This window comes from Eleutherodactylus coqui, chromosome 8 (assembly GCF_035609145.1).
Source record: "Eleutherodactylus coqui strain aEleCoq1 chromosome 8, aEleCoq1.hap1, whole genome shotgun sequence".
NCBI classification, from domain to species: Eukaryota; Metazoa; Chordata; class Amphibia; order Anura; family Eleutherodactylidae; genus Eleutherodactylus; species Eleutherodactylus coqui.
The window spans coordinates 5,864,130-5,889,852 of NC_089844.1; the positions used below are offsets into that span (position 1 = coordinate 5,864,130).

The 25,723-nt window shown below is 52.4% G+C and overlaps 1 protein-coding gene across 4 annotated transcripts in view; it reads right to left on the minus strand.

The window, feature by feature from the left end:
• The window catches only part of ZRANB3 (zinc finger RANBP2-type containing 3), a 304,617-nt gene that overhangs the window by 229,142 nt on the left and 49,752 nt on the right, over positions 1-25,723 (minus strand). For 3 of the 4 annotated variants that reach the window (XM_066575145.1, XM_066575143.1, XM_066575144.1), the window contains exon 3: positions 12,971-12,989. The exons of the other annotated variant lie outside the window; for it this stretch is intronic. In XM_066575145.1, coding sequence (XP_066431242.1) covers positions 12,971-12,989 — 19 coding nt within the window. The remainder of the gene's footprint in view (positions 1-12,970; positions 12,990-25,723) is intronic. 4 annotated transcript variants of the gene reach the window in all.

The following is a 25,723-nucleotide window of genomic DNA, read 5'->3' on the forward strand; positions in this document are numbered from 1 at the left end:
TGAGAGGAGACACCTATATATAGATAACACAGGAGCCACCATTAACAATAGTCACAGCTCACCTCCTCCCCTCCCTGTACAGACAGCATTACACTGAGAGGAGACACCTGTATATAGATAACACAGGACCCACTATTCACAATAGTCACAGCTCACCTCCTCCCCTCCCGTGCATACAGGATTACACTGAGAGGAGACACCTATATATAGGATAACACAGGACCCACCATTCACAATAGTCACAGCTCACCTCCTCCCCCTCCCTGCACTGGCCAGAATACTCTCACATATAAGTCAATGGCTCCCCTTCTATTTACTGTGTAAATGACCCATGATTTCTCCTGTAACACATACGTTGATCTGCAGTTATAGCATTTAATGGCCGCCCCATGCTGATATGCAGACAATAAATTTAAAAGAAAAACAAAAATTGAGGAATCATGAAATAAAACCAATTACAGATAGATTCCTTGTCACAAGGCCCCGCATTCCTTCAGATGAACCTCAATATTTACAAACAAGTTTCTTGGAAATCACTGAAAATCACAAGTGCAGAATCAGAGTTCAGTGTCAGCTCGTCGCTCTCGTATTCCGCTAAACAAACCATTTTTGTTTTCAATTTCCATTCATCCACTGGATAGGAGAAAAAGGGCCGGAACACGGATGGCAGACATCTCAAGGATCTCATCTGTCTCCATGGAGAGCCGGCGGCCCATGCGTGAGATAAACTATTTACCGGAATACGCCTGTGAGTACAACTACCCTCTATGTTGCGACCGGCGTTGGGCCCGGCCGCGCCCGACGGCATTGGATCCAGCCATGTGTGTATAGGGAGGGGAGGAGGTGAGCTGTGACTATTGTGAATGGTGGCTCCTGTGTTATCTATATAAAGGTGTCTCCTCCCAGTGTAATCCTGTCTATACAGGGAGGGGAGGAGGTGAGCTGTGACTATTGTGAATGCTGGATCCTGTGTTATCTATATATAGCCGTCTCCTCTCAGTGTAATCCTGTCTGTGCAGGGAGGGGAGGAGGTGAGCTGTGACTATTGTAAATGGTGGTTCATCTGTTATCTGTATATAGCCGTCTCTCTCAGTGTAATCCTGCTGTACAGGGAGGGGAGGAGGTGAGCTGTGACTATTGTGAATGGTGGCTCCTGTGTTATCTATATATAGCCGTCTCCTCTCAGTCATGTCTGGAATTGTTTGCGCTCAATGGAGTCATTTTTCTTATAGCTTCAATTTGTTTGAAATACAAAATTCAACTTAATTCATTAAATATTCTTTATTATACAGATAAAGCACAACTGGCATTGCTTCTTGATCAATACGGAGCGTGCCGAATCGGCGGTGGTGTGCCCGGGCAACGGGCATCAAAGGCAATAAAACCCCGGAGTCTGGCTTCATAAACAGAAGCGGCGTCTTCTCCAATGTCAATAAATGACATCAATGAACGCGGCACAGAAATACAATGATTACTTCAGCGACGCGATATGTAACTCTGCAGAAGCACGGCCGCCATCTCTGAGCTGTATGTAATCCCGATAACGGGCTTCAGCTGCCGGGGCATCATCTTCTGTTGTGGATATCACCTATAAGAAAACCACTCCGCTAATCCATAAACCAAGATGAAATCATGAAAGGAGGGCACAAGACAAGACAAGGCAAGGCAAGGGACGAGGCAAGACAAGGCAAGGGACGAGGCAAGGCAAGGCAAGGGACGGGGCAAGGCAAGGCAAGGGACGAGGCAAGGCAAGGGACGGGGCAAGGCAAGGCAAGGGACGAGGGCAAGGCAAGGCAAGGGACGGGGCAAGGCAAGGGACGGGGCAAGACAAGGCAAGGGACGGGGCAAGACAAGGCAAGGCAAGGGACGGGGCAAGGCAAGGCAAGGGACGAGGCAAGGCAAGGCAAGGGACGAGGCAAGGCAAGGCAAGGGACGGGGCAAGGCAAGGCAAGGGACGGGGCAAGGCAAGGGACGGGGCAAGACAAGGCAAGGGACGGGGCAAGACAAGGCAAGGCAAGGCAAGGCAAGGGACGGGGCAAGACAAGGCAAGACACGGGGCAAGGGGCAAGGCAAGACGCGGGGCAAGGGGCAAGGCAAGACGCGGGGCAAGACAAGACAAGGGGCGGGGCAAGACAAGACAAGGGGCGGGGCAAGGCCAGGCAAGGGGCGGGGCAAGGCCAGGCAAGGGGCGGGGCAAGGCCAGCAAGGGGCGGGGCAAGGCCAGGCAAGGGGCGGGGCAAGGCCAGGCAAGGGGCGGGGCAAGGCCAGGCAAGGGGCGGGGCAAGGCCAGGCAAGGGGCGGGGCAAGGGGCGGGGCAAGGCCAGGCAAGGGGCGGGGCAAGGCAGGCAAGGGGCGGGGCAAGGCCAGGCAAGGGGCGGGGCAAGGCCAGGCAAGGGGCGGGGCAAGGCCAGGCAAGGAGCGGGGCAAGGCCAGGGGGGGGCAAGGAGGAAGGAGCGGGGCAAGGCCAGGCAAGGAGCGGGGCAAGGCCAGGCAAGGAGCGGGGCAAGGCCAGGCAAGGAGCGAGGCAAGGCCAGGCAAGGAGCGGGCAAGGCCAGGCAAGGAGCGGGGCAAGGCCAGGCAAGGAGCGGGGCAAGGCCAGGCAAGGGGCGGGGCAAGGCCAGGCAAAGGGGCGGGGCAAGGCCAGGCAAGGGGCGGGGCAAGGCCAGGCAAGGGGCGGGGCAAGGCCAGGCAAGGGGCGGGGGCAAGGCCAGGCAAGGGGCGGGCAAGGCCAGGCAAGACAAGGGGCGGGGCAAGGCCAGGCAAGACAAGGGACGGGGCAAGAGAGGGCAAGACAAGGGACGGGGCAAGAGAGGGCAAGACAAGGGACGGGGCAAGAGAGGGCAAGACAAGGGACGGGGCAAGAGAGGGCAAGACAAGGACGGGGCAAGAGAGGGCAAGACAAGGGACGGGGCAAGAGAGGGCAAGACAAGGGACGGGGCAAGAGAGGGCAAGACAAGGGACGGGGCAAGAGAGGGCAAGACAAGGGACGGGGCAAGAGAGGGCAAGACAAGGGACGGGGCAAGAGAGGGCAAGACAAGGGACGGGGCAAGAGGGGAGGGCAAGACAAGGGACGGGGCAAGAGAGGGCAAGACAAGGACGGGGCAAGAGAGGGCAAGACAAGGGACGGGGCAAGAGAGGGCAAGACAAGGGACGGGGCAAGAGAGGCAAGGGCAAGACAAGGACGGGGCAAGAGAGGGCAAGACAAGGGACGGGGCAAAGAGAGGGCAAGACAAGGGACGGGGCAAGAGAGGGCAAGACAAGGGACGGGGCAAGAGAGGGCAAGACAAGGGACGGGGCAAGAGAGGGCAAGACGTGGGACGGGGCAAGAGAGGGCAAGACGTGGGACGGGGCAAGAGAGGGCAAGACGGGACGTGGGACGGGGCAAGAGAGGGCAAGACGGGACGTGGGACGGGGCAAGAGAGGGCAAGACGGGACGTGGGACGGGGCAAGAGAGGGCAAGACGGGACGTGGGACGGGGCAAGAGAGGGCAAGACGGGACGTGGGACGGGGCAAGAGAGGGCAAGACGGGACGTGGGACGGGGCAAGAGAGGCAAGACGGGACGTGGGACGGGGCAAGAGAGGGCAAGACGGGACGTGGGACGGGGCAAGAGAGGGCAAGACGGGACGTGGGACGGGGCAAGAGAGGGCAAGACGGGACGTGGGACGGGGCAAGAGAGGACAAGACGGGACGTGGGACGGGCAAGAGAGGACAAGACGGGACGTGGGACGGGGCAAGAGAGGACAAGACGGGACGTGGGACGGGGCAAGAGAGGACAAGACGGGACGTGGGACGGGGCAAGAGAGGACAAGACGGGACGTGGGACGGGGCAAGAGAGGACAAGACGGGACGTGGGACGGGGCAAGAGAGGACAAGACGGGACGTGGGACGGGGCAAGAGAGGACAAGACGGGACGTGGGACGGGGCAAGAGAGGACAAGACGGGACGTGGGACGGGGCAAGAGAGGACAAGACGGGACGTGGGACGGGGCAAGAGAGGACAAGACGGGACGTGGGACGGGGCAAGAGAGGACAAGACGGGACGGGGCAAGAGAGGACAAGACGGGACGGGGCAAGAGAGGACAAGACGGGACGGGGCAAGAGAGGACAAGACGGGACGGGGCAAGAGAGGACAAGACGGGACGGGGCAAGAGAGGACAAGACGGGACGGGGCAAGAGAGGACAAGACGGTACGTGGGACGGGCAAGAGAGGACAAGACGGGACGTGGGACGGGGCAAGAGAGGACAAGACGGGACGGGGCAAGAGAGGACAAGACGGGACGGGGCAAGAGAGGACAAGACGGGACGTGGGACGGGGCAAGAGGAGGACAAGACGGGACGTGGGACGGGGCAAGAGAGGACAAGACGGACGTGGGACGGGGCAAGAGAGGACAAGACGGGACGTGGGACGGGGCAAGAGAGGACAAGACGGGACGTGGGACGGGGCAAGAGAGGACAAGACGGGACGTGGGACGGGGCAAGAGAGGACAAGACGGGACGTGGGACGGGGCAAGAGAGGACAAGACGGGACGTGGGACGGGGCAAGAGAGGACAAGACGGGACGTGGACGGGGCAAGAGAGGACAAGACGGGGCAAGAGAGGACAAGACGGGACGTGGGACGGGGGCAAGAGAGGACAAGACGGGACGGGGCAAGAGAGGACAAGACGGGACGGGGCAAGAGAGGACAAGACGGGACGTGGGACGGGGCAAGAGAGGACAAGACGGGACGTGGGACGGGGCAAGAGAGGACAAGACGGGACGGGGCAAGAGAGGACAAGACGGGACGGGGCAAGAGAGGACAAGACGGGACGTGGGACGGGGCAAGAGAGGACAAGACGGGACGTGGGACGGGGCAAGAGAGGACAAGACGGGACGTGGGACGGGGCAAGAGAGGACATGACGGGACGTGGGACGGGGCAAGAGAGGACAAGACGGGACGTGGGACGGGGCAAGAGAGGACAAGACGGGACGTGGGACGGGGCAAGAGAGGACAAGACGGGACGTGGGACGGGGCAAGAGAGGACAAGACGGGACGTGGGACGGGGCAAGAGAGGACAAGACGGGACGTGGGACGGGGCAAGAGAGGACAAGACGGGACGTGGGACGGGGCAAGAGAGGACAAGACGGGACGTGGGACGGGGGCAAGAGAGGGACAAGACGGGACGTGGGACGGGGCAAGAGAGGACAAGACGGGACAAGAGAGGACAAGACAGGACGTGCGACGGGGCAAGAGAGGACAAGACGGGACGGGGGACAGGGCAAGAGACGACAAGACGGGACGTGGGACAGGGCAAGAGACGACAAGACGGGACGTGGGACAGGGCAAGAGACGACAAGACGGGACGTGGGACAGGGCAAGAGAGGACAAGACGGGACGTGGGACGACACGAGGGACAGTGAGACGAGGGACTGGGGGAGACCTGAATGGTGGCTTAGAACGAGCTCTGATAATTCATTCATTAGTACAACTTTAATACAAGGGAACCCAGAGTGGAGCTTTCTAGTAGCCCAAACACAATCACATACTTCAGGGTTTATGGATCGCTTGGAGCCTCAAGGATAGACTAACGAAGTATTCAAGGCAACCTGACGGCCCTTGTTGTGTAACCTGAGGCCAGCGCTAGAATAACCACTGACCCAGCTTAGATCACTGATTGGAAATAAACATGGACAGAGCCATAGCCGTGTAGACTAGGAGGGGCGAGCCACCGGGCGGGCGGGCGGACTGTCTGCACAGCAAACTTCGCCGGTAGGCCCACCGCTCTCCTCAGGCAGTGCTGCAGATTCTACAGATGCGTTGACGTCACCGGCGCGCATCATCTGTACCAATTGTGGACAAAAACTATGTGCCCATCTGGAGATGCGCCAGTCCGTGAGGTCAGAGCGATGCAGGGGCTGCCGGAGAAGAGAGGGGACAGCCATCCATAGCTGATGGTTGGGGGCCCATGGCAATCCGCTGGGTAAAGGAGATGCGGTGCAACCTCTTCAGTGTTTACATACGAGCATGATTGTGTAATTCAGAGGGTCCGTACTACAAGCATGTGCCACTGACATCAGTGAGCGCTGTGCCTGCAGTACTCATAACGGCTGCACACCACACTACATAGTACTCAGATATAGCACCCAGGAGGTTGTGGCCCCCAGGAGCACTGCAGCCGCTTCTTGGGGATCCCGAGAGGAGGACCCCCACCATCAGATATTGATGGCCTGCTCAAAGCATAAGACATCAATTTTCAAGGGCCGGTTAACCCCTTAAGCGACTCCTGGTTCCCAACACCATCTTCATGGTGTCCCCCCGTCCGGTCAGCAGCGCCTCTTTGCAGCGAGTGTGATTTTTGTCTGATACGTTTTGGTTTCACTGAAGAGGTCTAAAGACATGAGTGACCAGCCCAGGCCGAGCCGCCAATATGGCCAGCGTTAGCGGTCTTCACATCCTCGGCCGTACGCCCGCTGGGGGTCCCATAGGCGGCAGTCTCCCATCCGTATCCAGTGGCAGGCGAAGCCGCTAATTACACTCCGGCTTCATTATTCATGGCGGGTATTATTGGTAATTCTTCATTAAATGGCATCTCCGCCTCACAATACAGAAATCATCATAATTACATGGAATGATAATCATTAAGAGAGGCGGCCAGAAAAGGAGAACACCCTGCAGATTTGGCGGAATGCCATCTCAGTTGGCGCTTCCCAGCAGCGCTCCATCGCCCTATTGGGCTCCATTGCTACATCTCATCGTAAAGGGGTTCTCGGTTACTTCTTCCCTCCCGCCCATCGTAAGGCAGTGATGAGTACTAGATGGTTCCTGGCCATGTGGTCTTATTCTCCACGTCATTAAGGGGTTAAAGCCCACAAATCAGATGGCAGCTCCCCTTAAGTGTAAGCTGTTGGCATGACAAGTGTACCCGCTGTAGAGAGTATTTGTGCCATCAGCACTCTTATTTACGGAGGTAAGCAGAGACCTGGGACATCTGCTGCTGCAGACAACACGTCCCCCAGTGCTGCGCCAGCGATTCCCGGGACGCCGCCCCCCAGGGGATATTCACCGAACTGCAATACCGAAATATCCGAAAACTACAAAAAATTAGCATTGAGCTACCGGAAATCAGAACCCCAACGGGACCTTAAAGTACATGGAGAGCAGGAAGTGTCCCCTATACAAGCCCAACGGGGGGCGTCTCCAATCGTCGCACTCGCGGCCCCAGGATTTCATACCGTGAAAAGTTTTCATGGTGGCCAATATTGCTTCATTTTGGCTTAAGTGCCTCAACAAAACCAAACAAACAGCGGACATGTATCAGACTGGAAGCATTGTGTCTATAACGGGTCATCAGGTGATCAGCTGTACCAATCAGGTATCAGCTCAGTCACACTAACCAGTAAGCCTAACAGTCTGATGTCACAGCTCACCTCCTCCCCTCCCTGCACACTGACCACTAAGCCTAATAATAGTCTAGCACTTCCTGATCAGTAGGGAAACCTTCTCAGCCGTCATCTCATCATCACAGGCAGGATTATACTGACAGGAGACACCTATATATAGATAACACAGCACCACCAGTCACAATAGTTACAGCTCACCTCCTCCCCTCCCTGCACAGGCAGGATTACACAGAGAGGAGACGCCTATATATTGATAACAAAGGACGCACCATTCACAATAGTCACAGTTCACCTCCTCCCCTCCCTGCACAGGCAGGATTACACTGAGAGGAGACACCTATATATAGATAACACAGCACCACCATTCACAATAGTCACGGCTCACCTCCTCCCCTCCCTGCACAGGCAGGATTACACTGAGAGGAGACACCTATATATAGATAACACAGCACCACCATTCACAATAGTCACAGCTCACCTCCTCCCCTTCCTGTACAGGCAAGATTACACTGAGAGGTGACACCTATATATAGATATCACAGGATCCAACATTAACAATAGTCACAGCTCACCTCCTCCCCTCCCTGTACAGACAGGATTACACTAAGAGACACCTGTATATAGATAACACAGGATCTACCATTCATAATAGTCACAGCTCACCTCCTCCCCTTCCTGTACAGACAATATTACACTGAGAGGAGACACCTATATATAGATAGCACAGGAGCCACCATTTACAATAGTCACAGCTGACCTCCTCCCCTCCCTGTACCGACAGGATTACACCGAGAGGAGACACCTATATATAGATAACACAGGATCCAGCATTTACAATAGTTACAGCTCACCTCCTCCCCTCCCTGCACAGACAGGAGTACACTGAGAGGAGACACCTATATATAGATAACACAGGACCACCATTCACAATAGTCACAGCTCACCTCCTCCCCCCCCCCCCCCCCCCCCGTACAGACAGGATTACACTGAGAGGAGACACCTATATATAGATAACACAGGATCCACCATTCACAATAGTCACAGCTCACCCCCCCCCCCCCACCCTGCACAGGCAGGATTACACTGAGAGGAGAGACCTATATATAGATAACACAGGACCCGCCATTCACAATAGTCACAGCTCACCTCCTCCCCTCCCTGTACAGACAGGCAAAATTGTCAATTCGTTTGCCCATTTACGTGATAATTGCTGCGTGTAAAAGGGGTTTTAGTCAGCAGTCCTTCTTACATCACCCATTGTCAGGTCCCCCCTGCGTTGCTCTGATGTGTCCTGCACCAGCACTGCTACCCCATTCTATAGTCTCTGTCTGATGCTGAGGAGTGTGCCATTCCTCTTACAGGCTGCAGTGGGCGCTCTTCTAACTCTGTGAACTGAGAAATAGCCCTCCTGCTGCAGACTGTCTTCTGTATCTACTCCCTGATGCCCTCCCCGACACCACGGCTATTTCCCCTCCCTGCTTGTATCTCTCGCTGGCTTCGAGGGTCCTACATAGTAGAGCCCCCCATAGGTCCCTGCTCCCTGCAGTATTCATTGCGCCATGTAAGAAGATTGTTGGCTGTTTAACTGTTTGACAGTAGAGGCAAAATGTAAAGAGGTCATTGTCCTTGCAGATTTGCAGCTGGCCGCCATGTTTCTGCGACCAGTCGGCGGCGGCATCGCATCTTACGGGGGCGAGGACGGCGGGAGCTGAGGCGCTGGGGTCACGGGGGCGAGGACGGCGGGAGCAGCGGCGCTGGATCACGGGGGCGAGGATGGCGGAAGCTGCAGCTGGGGTTACGGGGGCGAGGATGGCGGGAGCTGAGGCGCTGGGGTCACGGGGGCGAGGACGGCGGAAGCTGCGGCTGGGGTTACGGGGGCGAGGACGGCGGGAGCTGTGGCTGGGGTTACGGGGGCGAGGACAGCGGGAGCTGTGGCTGGGGTTACGGGGGCGAGGACAGCGGGAGCTGTGGCTGGGGTCATGGGGGCGAGGATGGCGGGAGCTGCGGCTGGGGTTACAGGGGCGAGCACGGCGGGAGCTGCAGCGCTGGGTCATAGGGGTGAGGACGGCGGGAGCTGCAGCTGGGGTCATGGGGGCGAGGACGACGGGAGCTGCGGCTGGGGTCATGGGGGCGAGGACGACGGGAGCTGCGGCTGGGGTCATGGGGGCGAGGACGACGGGAGCTGCGGCTGGGGTTACGGGGGCGAGGATGGCGGAAGCTGCGGCTGGGGTCATGGGGGCGAGGACGGCGGGAGCTGCGGCTGGGGTCATGGACGGCGGGAGCTGCGGCTGGGGTCATGGGGGCGAGGACGGCGGGAGCTGCGGCTGGGGTCATGGGGGCGAGGACGGCAGGAGCTGCGGCTGGGGTCATGGGGGCGAGGACGACGGGAGCTGCGGCTGGGGTCATGGGGGCGAGGACGACGGGAGCTGCGGCTGGGGTCATGGGGGCAAGGACGACGGGAGCTGCGGCATGGGTCATGGGGGCAAGGACGGCGGGACCTGCGGCGCTGGGTCACAGGGTCGAGGACGGCGGGAGCTGCAGCTGGGGTCATGGGGGTGAGGACGGCGGGAGCTGCAGCTGGGGCCATGGGGGCGAGGACAACGGGAGCTGCGGCTGGGGTTACGGGGGCGAGCACGGCGGGAGCTGCAGCGCTGGGTCATAGGGGTGAGGACGGCGGGAGCTGCAGCTGGGGTCATGGGGGCGAGGACGACGGGAGCTGCGGCTGGGGTCATGGGGGCGAGGACGACGGGAGCTGCGGCTGGGGTTACGGGGGCGAGGATGGCGGAAGCTGCGGCTGGGGTCATGGGGGCGAGGACGGCGGGAGCTGCGGCTGGGGTCATGGGGGCGAGGACGGCGGGAGCTGCGGCTGGGGTCATGGGGGCGAGGACGGCGGGAGCTGCGGCTGGGGTTACGGGGGCGAGGATGGCGGAAGCTGCGGCTGGGGTCATGGGGGCGAGGACGGCGGGAGCTGCGGCTGGGGTCATGGACGGCGGGAGCTGCGGCTGGGGTCATGGGGGCGAGGACGGCGGGAGCTGCGGCTGGGGTCATGGGGGCGAGGACGGCAGGAGCTGCGGCTGGGGTCATGGGGGCGAGGACGACGGGAGCTGCGGCTGGGGTCATGGGGGCGAGGACGACGGGAGCTGCGGCTGGGGTCATGGGGGCAAGGACGACGGGAGCTGCGGCTGGGGTCATGGGGGCAAGGACGGCGGGAGCTGCGGCGCTGGGTCACAGGGTCGAGGACGGCGGGAGCTGCAGCTGGGGTCATGGGGGCGAGGACGACGGGAGCTGCAGCTGGGGTCATGGGGGCGAGGACGACGGGAGCTGCGGCTGGGGTTACGGGGGCGAGGATGGCGGAAGCTGCGGCTGGGGTCATGGGGGCAAGGACGGCGGGAGCTGCGGCTGGGGTCATGGGGGCGAGGACGGCGGGAGCTGCGGCTGGGGTCATGGGGGCGAGGACGGCGGGAGCTGCGGCTGGGGTCATGGGGGCGAGGACGGCGGGAGCTGCGGCTGGGGTCATGGGGGCGAGGACGGCAGGAGCTGCGGCTGGGGTTACGACGGCGAGGACGGCGGTAGCTGCAGCTGGGGTCACGGGGGCGAGGACGGCGGGAGCTGCGGCGCTGGGTCACAGGGTCGAGGACGGCGGGAGCTGCAGCTGGGGCCATGGGGGTGAGGACGGCGGGAGCTGCAGCTGGGGCCATGGGGGCGAGGACAACGGGAGCTGCGGCTGGGGTTATGGGGGCGAGGACGGCGGGAGCTGCAGCTGGGGTCATGGGGGTGAGGACGGCGGGAGCTGCGGCTGGGGTCATTGGGGCGAGGACGACGGGAGCTGTGGGGGCGAGGACGACGGGAGCTGCGGCTGGGGTCATGGGGGCAAGGACGACGGGAGCTGCGGCTGGGGTCATGGGGGCAAGGACGGCGGGAGCTGCGGCGCTGGGTCACAGGGTCGAGGACGGCGGGAGCTGCAGCTGGGGTCATGGGGGTGAGGACGGTGGGAGCTGCAGCTGGGGCCATGGGGGGTGAGGACGGAGGGAGCTGCAGCTGGGGCCATGGGGGCGAGGACAACGGGAGCTGCAGCTGGGGTCATGGGGGCGAGGACGGCAGGAGCTGCGGCACTGGATCACAGGGGCGAGGATGGCGGGAGCAGCGGCTCTGGATCACGGGGGCGAAGACGGCGGGAGCTGAGGCTGGGGTCATGGGGGCCAGGATGGCGGGAGCTGCGGCGCTGGGGTCACGGGGGTGAGGAAGCACAGCACAGAAGAACTACAACCCCATCTTGTAACAAAAACTAGAGGGTCACTCTAAAAAAAAATCCTTCCACCCCCAGACAACCTCTTTAGGGGTTTGTCCATATTGGGCAATGCCTACTGGTTAGAAGTTCCCATTGACAATCATTATACCACATGTTGTGACCCCCAGAGATCAGCACCTCCACAGGGGCAATAGGGTACTACACACTACGGATTCATATTAATGAGCTGCCTGAGTAAAGCAGGACAGAAGGCCCCCCAGAGTAAGAGACCCCTTGAACCCCTCTCCACCGCTAGTCCAGCCTCAGGCTGTGGGCACCCCGCAGAGCCCCATTCTGCATATCTGCCATCTCTTCTCTTCATTGGCACGGCTCGCCGTCGGACATGCACGGTACGCCCTTCAATAGGGGGATGAGGTGTAGGTTTATTAGTGGTGGGGGGATTGGGGTTAAAATGATGGTGAAGCGTCAATGGTTTATATATTTGTTATGGACTAAAAACAGGTTAAAAAAACCCTAAGAGCCCGAGGGCCCAAAGGAGCTTCACCCCGATTAGTGGGCAGTGCGAAATATTGCCAAATATGAGTCCATCTTCAATGGCTACTTTTTCATTCGCTCGAGCTTCTGGGCTTTTTGGAATACACATTGTCCTGCCCTTTTCCGGAGACCCCATGGCCGCCTGCGGAGACCCCATGGCCGCCTGCGGAGACCCCATGGCCGCGTGCGGAGACACAATGGCCGCGTGCGGAGACACAATGGCCGCCTGCGGAGACACAATGGCCGCCTGCGGAGACACAATGGCCGCCTGCGGAGACACAATGGCCGCCTGCGGAGACACAATGGCCGCCTGCGGAGACACAATGGCCGCCTGCGGAGACACAATGGCCGCCTGCGGAGACACAATGGCCGCCTGCGGAGACACAATGGCCGCCTGCGGAGACACAATGGCCGCCTGCGGAGACACAATGGCCGCGTGCGGAGACACAATGGCCGCGTGCGGAGACACAATGGCCGCGTGCGGAGACACAATGGCCGCCTGCAGAGACACAATGGCCGCCTGCAGAGACACAATGGCCGCCTGCGGAGACACAATGGCCGCCTGCGGAGACACAATGGCCGCCTGCGGAGACACAATGGCTGCCTGCCAGAGAGCCCGGCCGTGGTGGTAACCCCATGTGACGCAGGCGGTGTTCTGGGCGTACGGCGGGGAGGGGGGGGGGGGGGTTGATGAGCCCTGAACACAAACCAACATTAACAACATTTAAAAGAGTTTCAATTCCAAGATGATTCAGCAACAAATGGCGCGGCGCCCCTCGTTACCAGAGAAGAACTGGCGAAGTACTTGCCTCATCCGCGATCATACACCTAGAGGGGGAGAGACAAGAGCGACACGTTAGCACAAACCGCGCCACAACAACGACAATCTGGTAATTAGCAGATCTATCTATAAGCGGAAGGCGGGGAGCGCGGCGGCCAACGCAACGACCGCAATAATGACTCATATAACTGGGAGCTGTAATGGACGCATTGTGTGACCCGTGTGAGAGGGGAAGCCCCCCTGTAGGCGGAGCGGCTGACAACAGCGGGGTCCTTGGAGAATAGCAGCCATGTTAACATTTATTCCTACTGATACAAGTGATTTTCCCGCACATGAAGACGGTGAGAAGCGCGATCTGCAGACGGAACGGCACTAGCGGCAGAAACCGCAGGATTGCACGGGTGCTGGTCGGAGTTTCTCGGCCCAATATAGCCTTTACCCGTGGGAATGCGCCCTTCGCCCTCATTCGGATGAGCTGTAATGGGAGGTGGGTGCTGTGTTATTCTACAGCGCCTCCACAGGGGAAGGGAAGTACTACAGGCTTCTGCTGGACTCCTCCAGAGTCCGGGACACAACAGGCAGCTTTACACATATGAGCGCCGCAGTTGTATGCGGTCAGGGGTCTTCATAGAGGCTCATAGGTGAGCTGCTCTTCGCTGATTGGTCGTCCCATGTGCGGGTGGCGATCGCCCGAATTCGCTGATCACAGTGATAAGCGCACCGTGTGAAGGTCCCTCCGCTAATCCAGGAGGACTCTTAACCGCGGACCCCCAACATTTCACCTCATAAGTCACTAAAAAGGCGTGCAGGGTCTAACCCGGGGGCTTGCAGAGCGCAGCTGCGGCCCCGCTGACTATCGCACCTCTTCTGTACATCCCCACTCCGCGCACCAACCTCAGATTCACTTCACAGCGCTTGCAATCTGTCAAGTGGGCGGTCCTCTTCCTCCATCCTCTAACACCTCCCACAGACAGTAAGTACAGGAGACCACCCACCAGCAGACTGACCCAAATCCAATGGAGCGCGACGGCACAGCGACGTAACGGTGGGTTCTGTGTAGCGGTCAGCGTTCAGGACGGACACCCGCATCACGACCAGCGCCAAGCGGCGGCGCAGACAATACGCCCAACTAACTAGCCTGGAAATTGGCAATACAAATTAATACACAAGACTCAGAAGAGCGCCAGCGTGAGGGGAAGCCATCAGTCACCTTCCTGGCACAACGCGGTGGCGGCTTCCATCACGGGAGACCATGAGACGCTCCACAGCAGCTCCGGAGGGCGCGCTAGGGCAGACCACCACCGCCATCAACCTTTTATACACTTTCTGGCAGGAAGGTAAAAATACTGCAAATCTGCGAAAAGCAAAAAGCACCAAGCAATGCGCCTCGGCCAGCTGCAGCGCCAGCATACAAGGAGTCCGGGGCCAACAGCAAGCAGAGGCGGCACGGCGACTTGTCTCACATTCGCACACTGACCGATAAACTCTCCAAGGCATTACAAAGAGGAGCTGAACTACAGACCCAATAAAACGGTCAGACCAGTAGGGCGGGTGAGGGGCGGAGCATGGAGAGAACCGCCTGAACATTAAGCTCCGCCCTCCGGCGCTATAACAGTGCAGCAGGGAGAGCAAATGTCTTTGGTTCTAGGAAGTCGCTAAAGAGCAGACAGTCTGCGAGCTCCAAGTGCCCTCTGGCTCGGGGTAACATGTGGGCAGGACCAGAGGGGGCAGTAATGTCACCAGGCTCTTCATCAGTCGGCCAAGATGGCCGCACCGCTGGTACATCGGCTGGCTAACACTATACACTGTTCTGATTGGCCAGTACTGCCCACATGAGCAGCAGCCAATCAGACAGCCGCATACACAGCCTCCGGCTCCGAACGTGCTCCTTAGATCAGTGCTGCCGGCTCCACTCCTCGGGGACCCCAACAGGCCAGGTTTTCAGGAGGTCCTCAGTGCTGCACGTCATTATTGTTGGTCCTCAGACATTGCCACCGGTGGTCTTACTATAGGATATCCTGATGGGGGTCCGAGGTCTGAAGGTGGGAAGCGCTGCCTTGGAGGATGTTCACACAGCAGGTTTCGCCACACAAACTCCACCTCTAAATCTGCGTCTTAAGTGTTGCAGATCGGCACGTAGATTTAGCGCTGTCTGTGGCAGGCAGACATGGTGAGATGGCTATCCCAGTGTCTGCAGACCCGTCAGCCTGCAGCCGGCCTCCCCGCTGCTCCTGCTCCTCGCTCTATCAGGGCTCACACAGGTTTTCAAAACATTTTTTTCATGACAAAATCTCGACTTTCAACGACACTCGAAATTCACGCAAAGGTTGATTGTTCTATATACAAAGACAATAAGTGCCCCCCCCCACCCCGCAGAGCCGGAGCTACTGCTCCGCCGCTCTACGTGCCCACTGATGTGTGGTGACGCCTCTGTCCATGCACGGCGGCAGATGGTACCTGCGAGCTTCAGCCTCCGGCAGGCGCTGGTCTTCAGGCGCTCCGCCGCTCTACGTGCCCACTGATGTGTGGTGACGCCTCTGGCCACGCACGGCGGCGGCTGGTACCTGCGAGCTTCAGCCTCCGGCAGGCGCTCCGCCGCTCTACGTGCCCACTGATGTGTGGGGACGCCTCTGTCCACGCACGGCGGCAGATGGTACCTGCGAGCTTCAGCCTCCGGCAGGCGCTCTGCCTCTCTATGTGCCCACTGATGTGTGGGGACGCCTCTGTCCACGCACGGCGGCAGATGGTACCTGCGAGCTTCAGCCTCCGGCAGGCGCTCCGCCGCTCTACGTGCCCACTGATGTGGGGACGCCTCTGTCCACGCACGGCGGCAGATGGTACCTGCGAGCTTCAGCCTCCGGCAGGCGCTGGTCTTCAGGCGCTCCGCCGCTCTACGTGCCCACTGATGTGTGGTGACGCCTCTGGCCACGCACGGCGGCGGCTGGTACCTGCGAGCTTCAGCCTCCGGCAGGCGCTCCGCCGCTCTACGTGCCCACTGATGTGTGGGGACGCCTCTGTCCACGCACGGCGGCAGATGGTACCTGCGAGCTTCAGCCTCCGGCAGGCGCTCTGCCTCTCTATGTGCCCACTGATGTGTGGGGACGCCTCTGTCCACGCACGGCGGCAGATGGTACCTGCGAGCTTCAGCCTCCGGCAGGCGCTCCGCCGCTCTACGTGCCCACTGATGTGGGGACGCCTCTGTCCACGCACGGCGGCAGATGGTACCTGCGAGCTTCAGCCTCTGGCAGGCGCTCCTCCGCTCTACGTGCCCACTGATGTGTGGTGACGCCTCTGTCCACGCACGGCGGCGGATGGTACCTGTGAGCTTCAGCCTCCAGCAGGCGCTCCTCCGCTCTACGTGCCCACTGATGTGTGGTGACGCCTCTGTCCACGCACAGTGGCAGATGGTACCTGCAAAATTCAGCCTCCGGCAGGCGCTGGTCTACAGGCGCTCCGCCGCACTACGTACCCACTGATTTGTGGTGACGCCTCTGTCCACGCACGGCGGCGGATGGTACCTGCGAGCTTCAGTCTCTGGCAGGCGCTCTGCCGCTCTACGTGCCCACTGATGTGTGGTGACGCCTCTGTCCACGCACGGCGGCAGATGGTACCTGCGAGCTTCAGCCTCCGGCAGGCGCTCCGCCGCTCTACGTGCCCACTGATGTGTGGTGACGCCTCTGTCCACGCACGGCGGCGGATGGTACCTGCGAGCTTCAGCCTCCGGCAGGCGCTCTGCCGCTCTACGTGCCCACTGATGTGTGGTGACGCCTCTGTCCACGCACGGCGGCAGATGGTACCTGCGAGCTTCAGCCTCCAGCAGGCGCTCCGCCGCTCTACGTGCCCACTGATTTGTGGTGACGCCTCTGTCCACGCACGGCGGCGGATAGTACCTGCGAGCTTCAGCCTCCGGCAGGCGCTCTGCCGCTCTACGTGCCCACTGATGTGTGGTGACGCCTCTGTCCACGCACGGCGGCGGATGGTACCTGCGAGCTTCAGCCTCCGGCAGGCGCTCCGCCGCTCTACGTGCCCACTGATGTGTGATGACGCCTCTGTCCACGCACGGCGGCAGATGGTACCTGCAAGCTTCAGCCTCCGGCAGGCGCTGGTCTACTGGCGCTCCGCCGCTCTCCGTACCCACTGATGTGTGATGACGCCTCTGTCCACGCACGGCGGCGGATGGTACCTGCGAGCTTCAGCCTCCGGCAGGCGCTGGTCTACTGGCGCTCCGCCGCTCTCCGTGCCCACTGATGTGTGGGGACGCCTCTGTCCACGCACGGCAGCGGATGGTACCTGCGAGCTTCAGCTCTGCCGCTCTACACAGCGGCGGATGGTATTTGCAGCCGCTACGTACCGTAATAAAGCCACAGCACGCACTATTATCCTGCGGATCCCTCAGGGACGGCTTGCCCTTTAGTCAGTCCAAGCCGCGGCACACCCGCAGCGGTCACCGCACACACGCCGCAGCTCCGCAAGAAAGCAAAAGATCAAAAAAAAGGGATTGCGCCAGGCTGAAGAAGGAAGATGCTTCCGTGACGGAGAGCAGAGCCCGTCTGTTAGTGCCCATGTCTGCGCCATCCTGCGGCCCGGGCGCATGTCGGCTTAGATATAAAAGGAAAATTAAGAGCAAACCAACTTCTTAAACTGGAGATTGGAGCAGCAGTTACTGTAAGTTTAGCCCCAGGGGGCGACACCATCCTGAAAGACTGAAGAACTTCAGAACCGAGGGGGGCGCTGGACAAGGTAGAGAGGCCAGTACTACTACTCCTGCCCTCCACTCCTGGGATCAGAAGATCACTTTAAGGAGGAGGACGCAGACAAACTACTCCATGGTGGCCCTGCTTCTGAATCGCTCATGTATTTATTCCATACAACCGCTTTACACACCGTGTGCCGCTGGAACGCAGGCTGTTAAGGTATGGCGCTCCCAGTCAAATCTTGTCACCAGTCCCCAACTTAAAGCATTTGCTACAGCTCTTTTACTGCAGGAAGCAGACAGCTCCGTACATTGCGCAGTGGCCCAAGGTGGTACTGCAGGCAGAGTCAAATTCACTTCAACAGGACTCAGCCTACAGAACCGACCCGAACCACTGAGCAATGTACGGAGCGGTCTGCTTCCTGCAGCAAAACAGATAGAAGTAGGACAACCCCTTTTGGGTTCTCTCCCCGTCACCAGCCACCCCTACCTGGCCAAATACCCCATGCAAGAAAAGGCTATTGCCACTCAGGTGGCTCCTGAAACACTCTGTGCTGTGGTGCGATCTTCGGCATCACATTCTGCGACGACAGTGAGGGTCCAGATGAACGTTGGGGGTTCAGATCCCATAAACATCTCCACCTATAGATACGGCCTCCTAGCAACAACTAAGCCTCGTTAAGAAGGTGGTGGCATCTGTAAATGTAGGGAAGAGGGGCAGAAGTCAAGGTGCTCCGTGTGACCTATTTGTACGAGGCGCCAGGGGGATGCAGCAGAAATAAAGCATGTGGGAAGCCGTCCACCGCCCACCAGCTGCCGGCGGCAGTGACAGCCATTGGCATTAATAGCAGCAAAGCCTAGGATACAAGGCAGACACCCGAGAGGAGACGGCGGACAGCGCCTCACCGCACCCGACCGCGACACCGGACACCAGCCGCACGACTACCAACATCAATCCACGGATTACCGGCTGACGCACATCTTAGGGGCTGAATAGCATCTAAATCTGTTCTAAGGGAACACATGACAGAGGCGACACACCGCCACCAGACACGTTACCGGATGGTACAAACCAGCAACTGCGTACAGCGTGCAACAACAGAGCTGGAGGACCACAAGTAGCAGAAGACAGACGAGAAAACCTCAAGGTGCAGCACACATGTCGGATTCTTCAAGGCCTGGGAAGAGCTTTCACATTCTTGGCTTCTACTCAGTTCTGCACTTAATAGCAGCTGCAAAGATAAGTGACAACTGCTCATAAGCTGCCAGACTCAGAAGAGCCGCGGCCAGATCTCAAGCCAGCCAACCGCATACCTGCTATACCGAGCGAAACGTCATTGTGATTTATCAACAAAGGCTACTATAATACTGCCCCCTATGTACAAGAATATAACTACTATAATACTGCCCCCATGTACAAGAATATAACTACTATAATACTGCTCCCTATGTACAAGAATATAACTACTATAATACTGCCCCCTATGTACAAGAATATAACTACTATAATACTGCCCCCTATGTACAAGAATATAACTACTATAATACTGCCCCCTATGTACAAGAATATAACTACTATAATACTGCTCCCTATGTACAAGAGTATAACTACTATAATACTGCCCCCCCCTATGTACAAGAATATAACTACTATAATACTGCCCCCTATGTACAAGAATATAACTACTATAATACTGCCCTCTATGTACAAGAATATAACTACTATAATACTGCCTCCTATGTACAAGAATATATCTACTATAATACTGACTCCTATGTACAAGAATACAACTACTATAATACTGCTCCCTATGTACAAGAATATAACTACTATAATACTGTCCCCTATGTGCAAGATTATAACTACTATAATACTGCCCCCTATGTACAAGAATATAACTACTATAATACTGCCCCCTATGTACAATAATATAACTACTATAATACTGCTCCTATGTACAAGAATATAACTACAATAATACTGCCCCTATGTACAAGAATATAACTACTATAATACTGCTCCTATGTACAAGAATATAACTACAATAATACTGCCCCTATGTACAAGAATATAACTACTATAATACTGCTCCTATGTACAAGAATATAACTACAATAATACTGCTCCCTATGTACAAGAATATAACTACTATAATACTGTCCCCTATGTGCAAGATTATAACTACTATAATACTGCCCCTATGTACAAGAATATAACTACTATAATACTGCCCCCTATGTACAATAATATAACTACTATAATACTGCTCCTATGTACAAGAATATAACTACAATAATACTGCCCCTATGTACAAGAATATAACTACTATAATACTGCCCCTATGTACAAGAATATAACTACTATAATACTGCCTCCTATGTACAAGAATATAACTACTATAATACTGCCCCCTATGTACAAGAATATAACTACTATAATACTGCCCCCTATGTACAAGAATATAACTACTATAATACTGCCCCCTATGTACAGGAATATAACAACTAGAATACTGCCCCCTATGTACAGGAATATAACTACTAGAATACTGCCCCCTATGTACAAGAATATAGCTACTATAATACTGCCCCCTATTTACAAGAATATAACTACTATAATACTGCTCCTATGTACAAGAATATAACTACTATAATACTGCCCCCTATGTACAAGAATATAACTACTATAATACTGCCCCCTATGTACAAGAATATAACTACTATAATACTGCTCCCCTATGTACAAGAATATAACTACTATAATACTGCCCCCTATGTACAAGAATATAACTACTATAATACTGCCCCCTATGTACAGGAATATAACAACTAGAATACTGCCCCCTATGTACAGGAATATAACTACTAGAATACTGCCCCCTATGTACAAGAATATAGCTACTATAATACTGCCCCCTATTTACAAGAATATAACTACTATAATACTGCTCCTATGTACAAGAATATAACTACTATAATACTGCCCCCTATGTACAAGAATATAACTACTATAATACTGCCCCCTATGTACAAGAATATAACTACTATAATACTGCTCCCTATGTACAAGAATATAACTACTATAATACTGCTCCCTATGTACAAGAATATAACTACTATAATACTGCCTCCTAGGTACAAGAATATAACTACTATAATACTGCCTCCTAGGTACAAGAATATAACTACTATAATACTGCTCCTATGTACAAGAATATAACTACTATAATACTGCCCCCTATGTACAAGAATATAACCACTATAATACTGCTCCTATGTACAAGAATATAACTACTATAATACTGCCCCCTGTGTACAAGAATATAACTACTATAATACTGCCCTCTATGTACAAGAATATAACTACTATAATACTGCCTCCTATGTACAAGAATATAACTACTATAATACTGCCCCTATGTACAAGAATATAACTACTATAATACTGCCCCCTATGTACAAGAATATAACTACTATAATACTGCCCCCTATGTACAGGAATATAACAACTAGAATACTGCCCCCTATGTACAGGAATATAACTACTAGAATACTGCCCCCTATGTACAAGAATATAGCTACTATAATACTGCCCCCTATTTACAAGAATATAACTACTATAATACTGCTCCTATGTACAAGAATATAACTACTATAATACTGCCCCCTATGTACAAGAATATAACTACTATAATACTGCCCCCTATGTACAAGAATATAACTACTATAATACTGCTCCCCTATGTACAAGAATATAACTACTATAATACTGCCCCCTATGTACAAGAGTATAACTACTATAATACTACCCCCTATATACAAGAATCTAACTACTACAATACTGCCCCCTATGTACAAGAATATAATTACTATAATACTGTCCCTATGTACAAGAATATAACTACTATAATACTGCCTCCTATGTACAAGAATATAACTACTATAATACTGCCTCCTATGTACAAGAATATAACTGCTATAATACTGCCTCCTATGTACAAGAATATAACTACTAGAATACTGCCCCCTATGTACAAGAATATAGCTACTATAATACTGCCCCCTATTTACAAGAATATAACTAGTATAATACTGCCTACTATGTACAAGAATATAACTACTATAATACTGCTCCTATGTACAAGAATATAACTACTATAATACTGCCTACTATGTACAAGAACATAACTACTATAATACTGGCCCCTATGTACAAGAACATAACTACTATAATACTGCCCCCTATGTACAAGAATATAACTACTATAATACTGCCCCCTATGTACAAGAATATAACTACTATAATACTGCCTCCTATGTACAAGAATATAACTACTATAATACTGCCCCCTATGTACAAGAATATAACTACTATAATACTGCCCCCTATGTACAAGAATATAACTACTATAATACTGCCCCTATGTACAAGAATATAACTACTATAATACTGCCCCCTATGTACAAGAATATAACTACTATAATACTGCCCCCTATGTACAAGAGTATAACTACTATAATACTACCCCCTATATACAAGAATCTAACTACTACAATACTGCCCCCTATGTACAAGAATATAATTACTATAATACTGTCCCTATGTACAAGAATATAACTACTATAATACTACTCCCTATGTACAAGACTATAACTACTATAATACTGCCTCCTATGTACAAGAATATAACTACCATAATACTGCCCCCTATATACAAGAATATAACTACTATAATACTGCCCCCTATATACAAGAATATAACTACTATAATACTGCCCCCTATATACAAGAATATAACTACTATAATACTGCCGCCTAGGTACAAGAATATAACTACTATAATACAGCTCCTATGTACAAGAATATAACTACTATAATACTGCCCCCTATGTACAAGAATATAACTACTATAATACAGCTCCTATGTACAAGAATATAACTACTATAATACTGTCCCCCATGTACAAGAATATAACTACTATAATACTGCCCCCTATGTACAAGAATATAACTACTATAATACTGCCCCCTATGTACAAGAATATAACTACTATAATACTGTCCCCCATGTACAAGAATATAACTACTATAATACTGCCCCCTATGTACAAGAATATAACTACTATAATACTGCTCCCTATATACAAGAATATAACTACTATAATACTGCTCCTATGTACAAGAATATAACTACTATAATACTGTCCCCCATGTACAAGAATATTACTATAATACTGCCCCCTATGTACAAGAATATAACTACTATAATACTGCTCCATATATACAAGAATATAACTACTATAATACTGCTCCCTATATACAAGAATATAACTACTATAATACTGCCCCTATGTACAAGAATATAACTACTATAATACTGCTCCCTATATACAAGAATATAACTACTATAATACTGCTCCCTATATACAAGAATATAACTACTATAATACTGCCCCCTATATACAAGAATATAACTACTATAATACTGCTCCTATGTACAAGAATATAACTACTATAATACTGTCCCCCATGTACAAGAATATAACTACTATAATACTGCCCCCTATGTACAAGAATATAACTACTATAATACTGCCCCCTATGTACAAGAATATAGCTACTATAATACTGCCCCCTATGTACAAGAATATAACTACTATAATACTGCTCATATGTACAAGAATATAACTACTATAATACTGCTCATATGTACAAGAATATAACTACTATAATACTGCTCCTATGTACAAGAATATAACTACTATAATACTGCCCCCTATGTACAAGAACATAACTACTATAATACTGCCCCCTATGTACAAGAACATAACTACTATAATACTGCCCCCTATATACAAGAATATAACTACTATAATACTGCCCCCTAAATACAAGAATATAACTACTATAATACTGCCCCTATGTACAAGAATATAACTACTATAATACTGCCTCCTAGGTACAAGAATATAACTACTATAATACAGCTCCTATGTACAAGGATATAACTACTATAATACTGCCCCCTATGTACAAGGATATAACTACTATAATACTATCCCCTATGTACAAGAATATAACTACTATAATACTGCCCCCTATGTACAAGAATATAACTACTATAATACTGCCCCCTATGTACAAGAATATAACTACTATAATACTGCCTCCTATGTACAAGGATATAACTACTATAATACTGCCCCCTATGTACAAGGATATAACTACTATAATACTATCCCCTATGTACAAGAATATAACTACTATAATACTGCCCCCTATGTACAAGAATATAACTACTATAATACTGCCCCCTATGTACAAGAATATGACTACTATAATACTGCCCCCTATGTACAAGAATATAACTTCTGTTATACTGCCCCTATGTACAAGAATATAACTACTATAATACTGTCCCCTATGTACAAGAATATAACTACTATAATACTGCCCCCTATGTACAAGAATATAACTACTATAATACTGCCTCCTATGTAAGGGAATATAACTACTATAATACTGCTCCCTATGTACAAGAATATAACTACTATAATACAGCCCCCTATGTACAAGAATATAACTACTATAATACTGCCCCCTATGTACAAGAATATAACTACTATAATACTGCCTCCTAGGTACAAGGATATAACTACTATAATACTGCTTCCTATGTACAAGGATATAACTACTATAATACTGCTTCCTATGTACAAGAATATAACTACTATAATACTGCCCCCTATGTACAAGAATATAACTACTATAATACTGCTCCTATGTACAAGAATATAACTACTATAATACTGCTCCTATGTACAAGAATATAACTACTATAATACTGCTGCTATGTACAAGAATATAACTACTATAATACTGCCCCCTATGTACAAGAATATAACTACTATAATACTGCCTCCTATCTACAAGAATATAACTGCTATAATACTGCCTCCTATGTACAAGAATATAACTACTATAATACTGCCCCTATGTACAAGAATATAACTACTATAATACTGCCCCTATGTACAAGAATATACCTACTATAGTACTGCCCCCTATGTACAAGAATATAACTACTATAATACTGCCTCCTATGTACAAGAATATAACTACTATAATACTGCCCCCTATGTACAAGAATATAACTACTAGAATACTGCCCCCTATGTACAAGAATATAACTACTATAATATTGCCTCCTATGTACAAGAATATAACTACTATTATACTGCCCCATGGGTACAAGAATATAACTACTATAATACTGCCCCTATGTACAAGAACATAACTACTATAATACTGCCTCCTATGTACAAGAATATAACAACTATAATACTGCCCCCTATGTACAAGAATATAACTACTATAATACTGCCTCCTATGTACTAGAATATAACTACTATAATACTGCCCCCTATATACAAGAATATAACTACTATAATACTGCTCCTATGTATAAGAATATAACTACTATAATACTGCCCCCTATGTACAAGAATATAACTACTATAATACTGCCCCCTATGTACAAGAATATAACTACTATAATACTGCCCCCTATGTACAAGAATATAACTACTATAATCCTGCTCCTATGTACAAGAATATAACTACTATAATACTGTCCCCTATGTACAAGAATATAACTACTATAATATTGCCTCCTATCTACAAGAATATAACTGCTATAATACTGCATCCTATGTACAAGAATATAACTACTATAATACTGCCTCCTATGTACAAGAATATAACTACTATAATACTGCTTCCTATGTACAAGGATATTACTACTATAATACTGCTTCCTATGTACAAGGATATAACTACTATAATACTGCTTCCTATGTACAAGAATATAACTACTATAATACTGCCTCCTATGTACAAGAATATAACTACTATAATCCTGCTCCCTATGTACAAGAATATAATTACTATAATACTGTCCCTATGTACAAGAATATAACTACTATAATACTGCCTCCTATGTACAAGAATATAACTACTATAATACTGCCTCCTATGTACAAGAATATAACTGCTATAATACTGCCTCCTATGTACAAGAATATAAC